Source organism: Crassostrea angulata, chromosome 2, assembly GCF_025612915.1.
Source record: "Crassostrea angulata isolate pt1a10 chromosome 2, ASM2561291v2, whole genome shotgun sequence".
NCBI classification, from domain to species: domain Eukaryota; kingdom Metazoa; phylum Mollusca; class Bivalvia; order Ostreida; family Ostreidae; genus Magallana; species Magallana angulata.
The window spans coordinates 31,988,679-31,995,671 of NC_069112.1; the positions used below are offsets into that span (position 1 = coordinate 31,988,679).

At 31.0% G+C, this 6,993-nt stretch overlaps 1 protein-coding gene across 1 annotated transcript; it reads left to right on the forward strand.

Moving 5' to 3' along the window:
* The first annotated feature begins 1,152 nt into the window (after positions 1-1,152).
* LOC128172569 (caprin-2-like) lies at positions 1,153-2,462 on the forward strand. Its single transcript, XM_052838350.1, has 2 exons — positions 1,153-1,642; positions 1,959-2,462. The coding sequence occupies exons 1-2, from the start codon at positions 1,153-1,155 to the stop codon at positions 2,384-2,386; spliced, it is 918 nt and encodes a 305-aa protein (XP_052694310.1). The 3' UTR covers positions 2,387-2,462.
* Positions 2,463-6,993: the final 4,531 nt, after the last annotated feature.

Consider the following 6,993-nt stretch of genomic DNA (forward strand, 5'->3'; position numbering starts at 1 on the left):
ATTTTGGGGTTCCCGTGATACGTTTGTTAATCAATAAAAGTGTAACAGATCACGCCATACACTGCGAGCTGGTTAATTTCTCCTAAATGTTTGAAAGAAAATCATCTAATAGAAAGATATTTTGTTCTGTTTATCTTTGTCTTAAGAAGAGAAATGTTTCCAATTCAAGTTAATCAACAATCATTTCCTTTCGAATTCGTGATTTTAACTTCAGTACTGGCGATCAGTGCTCTATACCCCTTGTCGTATTTTTTACCAGAAAAAAATCTTAATATCTATTGTATTTCTTCCGTGTACTGTTTAAACAACGATTTGAATGATTAGGTAAATGGCATTATGCTATAAACACTTATAACACCTGTTCCATAGACTCTCTCTCTCTCTCTCTCTCTCTCTCTCTCTCTCTCTCTCTCTTTACACTTCAGGTCCTTCAGACATACATAAAGGACCGTCACAATATAAAATTCAATCAATTTAGTGGTACATATCACTGCTTAAAAAGGTCAGCACATATCCAACATGTATGGTGATTCAACAAAAATTAAAAGTATTTGTTTGACTATACACATTATGTTAATTTCTGTTAAGAGATCGATAATAGGACAAGTTCGACCGTTGTATACATGTACAAACCTTGTGAAAGGGCACATATTACTTATATGTATATCACTTATCGTTCTAAAAGCGTACGAACCGAACCGTGCAACTGGTTTAGTAACACGTTTCATGGTCTCTATGACACTTGTCCTTTCCCAGTGACCATAAGCGCGTATGTAGGCAACCGTTAGACTAGTTCAAATTATCTAGTGGTACTGAGATCTATGGCTACATGAAAAACGTACAAACATCATATTTTTAAAAGTCTCGGCATTAAGTTTTGTGATGCACCAAGACATACAAATTATGCCAACTTTGTTAAAAAAAAACACGCCACTTACAATTCAACTTTCTCCTTCGAAACATTAAGAGAAAACAGAACAAAAAACTTCGAAATAGAGTATTTTTTTTCATATCCAGTTCGTTTAATTCTTGCTTACATTTTTTGTTTTAAAAGATATTGCTTTCAACGGAATAGATATAACGTAAGAATTTTCTTATAAGGTCACATGAAAGACATAAGATAAGAAGCGGTTCAACTATTAGTTCTTAACAATGCATCCAATGGCAATGTGTTGGCTCGTTTTTGGAATAATTTTCATTCAATATGCTGTAAGCATCGATGCGGATATAATCAGATTAGGTCAACTTGAGAAATTGGTAGCGGATTTGAAAGTAAGTCATGAGGTTTTATTACAGAATATATCTGAGATGAAAGATGAAAATATCTATTTTGAGGCAAGTTTAAAAGAACTTTATGCAGAAAATGAACAACTAAAAGGGAGGATTAACAACTTGCAAGATGAAAACCGAAAACAACAGAAAATCAACAGTCAATTGAAAATGGAAATTACTGACATCAAAAAGTCTAGTTTGTTGCAAACTGACAAATCAAAAACAGTCGTTAAAACAGACGGATCTCTGACAGATGACTATAAAAGTGTTAAAACAATCGAAAACAATTCTTCTACATCCGGAATACAGCAAAGAGGTACATCCGTTAACAACTCCGGAAGAACATCATATAAACGATTACTCTCGACAGGTAAAATTATTTCTAATACCGTCTTTTACTTTAAATACATACCCCTTGTGTGGATTCTGAACCAAACCAGATGATTCAAATAATTACTGTTCAGGCTTTTAAAATATTTTAGAGAATGACATTAAACAGATTAAGCAATTTGTATGATTATTGCTCCTGTTTAACTAAAGTTTCGTAGGTTTTTTTCCCATTCGTTATTGCAACAGTGTTGGTTAAGTACACTAAAAGAGCGTATGCTATATTGGCTAATTTATCATGCAGCACAAACAATTAAAAGGTAGATTTCAAACTAATGCACATTGTCTTTTAAAAACAGATACACAGCCAGTAGTTACCAGTGGTGTGGCTTTCTTTGCCTATCTCTCAAAAAGCGAGCATAATGCTGGCGCTCACCAGACGTTTGTGTTCGATGTAGAACACACAAACATCGGCGGTCACTACAGTCATCATACAGGTGTATTTACCTGTCCAAGCCATGGTGTTTACATTTTTTCTTGGAGCATCTACTGTTATAGTGGAGGCTATGTCTATTCAGAACTTGTTGTCAACTCGTCTCCAGTGTCTGGAAAATTCGCCGGCGCCGGGAGTGTTACTAACATTTTGTCCTCGACGGATTTGGCAATTGTAGAGTTAAACGCTGGAGATGAGGTATACATTCGAACACCACCAAATCATGCAGCAAGTGGACAGGTTGTAAGCGATCTCCCATATCGATCTACATTCAGTGGATGGAAATTGTTCTGATATCACTGTTGCTAATTAAAAATAATTAGTATCGATTTTTATTATTATTATTAATTTATAATGTGACATATGCACATTCAATAATTTATCATGTATTAGACAGTTGCTTCGATTTTTAAAATATATTACGCATTAATAAGTATATGATGAAAATACTTTGCAGCCATTGACGAAAATATGATAATGTATGGAAAACTTAACCTTTAAGTTACTTAAATAACGTTGAAGACCTCTCCGTATATATATTCAATATTTTTTGTCTAAAGTAAAGATTAACGTGCAAGATGCTTTTGGATAGCATATTTTCTCTCACTTTGTTAAATCTGGCTCATACCTTACCATAGCTTACTATAGCTAGTGCCTTAATGCAGTGTGCAGTGGTCTTAAACAGAATTTCGGGGGGGGGGGGGGGGGTTCAAAGGTCAAATTCAATGATACTGTAGCATATATTATACATGTAGCACTTTATTTAACGACAGTCGTTCTCTGGAAGAAAAAAAAACAAAAAACAAAAAACCAACAACAAAATAGTCGCCATAAAGAGTATGATAACAACCAACTTTAAAATGTTTACAGCAGAAATGAAGAGGGAAAATAAAGGGTTTTTTATGTTGCTTATTCTGGACTTTATACGGGACTTTTATCATAAAATTCTACCTAACAGATTTTTTAGATACGAATATTAAATATCTATTTATCCGAAACTGATCAGATTAAACAAACAATGAATTTTTTAGTTTTGATAGTTAACCATGAAGAGTTATTATTGACTTGGGGCATGTAAAGAACGTCTAATTAACAAATACTGTATACAGGGTAATTTTCGCCCCGTGTTATTTTCGCTCTTCTACACTTGCAAACAGTTTCGCCCAGTCTTGAATTCGCCCAGTTTCAGTTGTGTTTACAGACATATTATTTGTATCATAGAATTTGCCAAGTCTAAAATTCGCCCTCTGACAACGAGACCAACGATGGCGAATAAAACCCTGTGTACAGTACTGCAATATGAAAGAATCGTTGTATTTGTTTTAATATAGATGTTCAGTATCTATTTTTTGTAGTTTAAAACCACATTTACAAATCCTTCCGATATTGTTTAAATAAAGAGCTTATATGGGCAATAATTTCTGAATTTTTCTAAAAAAGTTTAATCCACATAAGTTGTCTATTTCTCTATTTCTTAATATATTTTTCTGAAAAATTTTAATCAACAAAAAATTTGTCTATTTCTTACAAAACGGTAACTGGAAATTGGGTTTAATCATAATTCAATACCTTATTTTAAAGACATGTTTTGATATATTCTGTTTACCTTAACATATTTTGTTTATTGTCACAAACATATTTATATATTTGAATCGTAAATGACCTACTGTGTACAGTATTTTTTTATTTACGCTTATGCTGTAGCATAGATGAGAAACCTTAAAAAACGTTTTCAACATGCATAGCTTCTTAAAAAGACAGCAACTTCATCAATTAAATCCAGAAATTTATCTGTCAAAGTATGACTAGTCTTCAATGGAATTTCATATCCTTTAGTTTTTCACGATGGCGTGTGTCTCTCCCTAAGTTTTGGTCAATTTTTTGTGACATGCATTGGGTATATATATTAAATGTCACCTCAGATCAATACCAATGTTTTGAAAATTCCACATACTCAGTGTGTTTGTTTATTATTAGAAACATGAATAAATAAATTTATGTTCAATCACAAACGCCGGTAAAAAAAAAAAAGGAAGAAAAGGATTTTTCTTTTGACATACTTTTTTATAAATTTTCGACAAATTTGTTATCCGGAAGATGCAAAAAAAAAATGAATACGTATATCTTTTGATGAAACTCTTGCATATTAATTCATAAAATGATATAAAAAATGCGTTTTTATTATTTACACTTATGACTGATTAAGTATATGATATACAGCAACGGAAAACTAAAATGTTTTCGTTTTTTGTTAATTATTCCTAGCTTGACAATGGTTCATATTACAGTACATGATATGAGTCAAATATGGCCCGCATAATTTGTCACGTTTTAAAGATTTTCTAGTACAATTAATGGTCTTTTTTAAAGAGTAATCTTAAAATATATATTTCACCTATCTATCTAATTTATTGGCACTCACTTTCAGAATATGATGTTATACGGGACGCTATTTTTATAATTCAATCAACAAAAGATCAGTCGAAAACTGTTATTGTTCTTATATTTTTTTTCGAGTAGAAAATTTAGAGCGACACTTTGAACAAGTTATTTTAAGTCTTGCTTGAATAGATACATCTCTGATGAAAATATTTTGTTTGTTCAAGAATGCGCTCAATGTTTTCTAAAAAAAAAAAAACGCCTGAAAACAAGCCGGTTTGTGCTGTACGCGCTGTATTGCGAAAATTTAGCGTTTAGTTGCTTTCAAAAACAGTGTACTGCAAAAACTTAGCTTGTACGAACTTAAAGGGTTTTTAGGTACATACATGAAATATCTTTTTATTTAACAACACAATAATAATGTTTTGTGTATTTATTAAATTCCATATCCACTGTTCATTGGAACTATGTCAAACTTCAGAATGCAATACCTAGTAAAAGTACCACTGCTGCCAATAGAAAGATAAGCATGGAAGGCGTACACTCCTGTTGGTGTAGATGTCCGTGGAACTGTGTAGAAATCAAATGAGGAACTGATAGCACTATTACTCGATTATTTTATTCATGAATAAGATGACAACATGAAATTTTAGGCCATTCATTTTCGACATTCAAAATCAAACTTTATAAATGTATACGAAATTACCTGTTTGTTATTGATAGATTTTTTCTCGTTGTGTTGAAAAAATTCGTCTACTCTCTCGCTGAGCATGAATTGAATTAAATATCAAGAATTTGTTTAATTTCCAACATAAATATTTCCTTCAAAGCCATTTAATACCGGAAAAAAGATATATCAAATCAGTTAAGACGTAATAATGCATCAAGCAACTAATAGATATTCTAAATAAAATTACTAGATCTTGACTCTTTTGAATCTGATTATGTTTAACGTTAACATTTCTGATTCTCGTGTAACATATCGAGAAAAGTACAAATAACCCCCCCCCCCTTTAATAAACAAAGATCATTTAGAAAGAACTCACTTAAGAATACCAAACACGTTTTGTTTATCAAGGTAAAAAGGTATCAATTTGTACTATAAAAATGATTTACAGCAATCTGTACTATCTTACTTAAATCTATTTTTCTATTACTTATCAATAATTAATTTCCTAATGAACATTCATCATCCTCCTAAGCCACCCCTAAGCCACTTCTTGTCAATGCTATCAACACTTACTGAAGATGTAGACCTAACTAACAACATTGATGTTCGTTAAGCAGTAAGTGTTTTCGATCAACTTTTTTCATTGCTATGTTTATCACCTTTTTTTATGCAATATTTTTCATATTAAATAATTTGATTTGATTTTTTTAATCTTTATTCTGTTTATATACCATTTTTATCAGGTACAAGTTGTGTAACTTAGATTGCCCTCTTCCTATCAGATCGCATTTGTATTAATATCAGATTGACTGCTATAGAAACCCTTCAGAAAACTTGCCTCGGTCTTAAACTGTTTTGAATATGACCATTTTACATATTTAATTGTTTTTATAAGGACACGTTTTATTTTCTTAAAATATTTCATCTAAACTTATTTAAAATCTTGCCATAACCTTGCTCTAATTTAATATTGATAAAACGTGCTATTTTGGCTATTTTGACGTCATTGTTTTTCAAAAAGTATATCAATACGGACGGTAATTATTAAACATTTTGCAGCCTCGCTATGGGACCCTTGAATCGTATTGAATGTAGAATGAATCATCTGGCCATAAACAGAATGAAACAAAACACTTATATTTTTTGAGTTATAATGCATTTATGAGTGTTTATTTGTCGAACGTACACTTTTTTCTAAAAGCTTTTCATTCATAGTGAACGACCCTTTTATTTACTAGAAACGCCTGACTAAAGCATCGATGAGTAAAAGTTTTGGGCTGACATAACTTATATCTGTAAGATGAATGTCCATGTAAAACAGTAATTTTACTTGAAACAAGTATATGAAACATATGCATGTGTATGTATTATGACAGAGACACACCTTTTCACATTCACGAAGTAATAATTTTGTATTGATAAACTGGCTGCATAAAGACTGTCACATAAAATGAATTAAGAGCTTTAGCTTCTATACACTATAGTGTTACACACATCTTGCATTGCAACTTCTTTTTATGTAATTCATCCACTTAAATATATTCAAGAATTAACATAATTTCAGTTAATATTTTTAAAGCAAAATGTATATTATTTCACAAATATTTAATAGAAAAAAAAACTTATCGAATAACAGGACGGACAATTGAGAGGTTTCATTGGTTTTATATCCTCACCATATTTTGAAAAAAAGTATATATAGAAAAGAAAATATTTAATTGATACCGAAAAAGAATAGGTTCTATTTATGTTATATAAAATTATTATGAGAAAAGAAAAGAGTTATATGGAATTAAAAAATATATATCTAAATTAAAAATAAAATGTCTTTATTTCTTATTTTGAAATATCA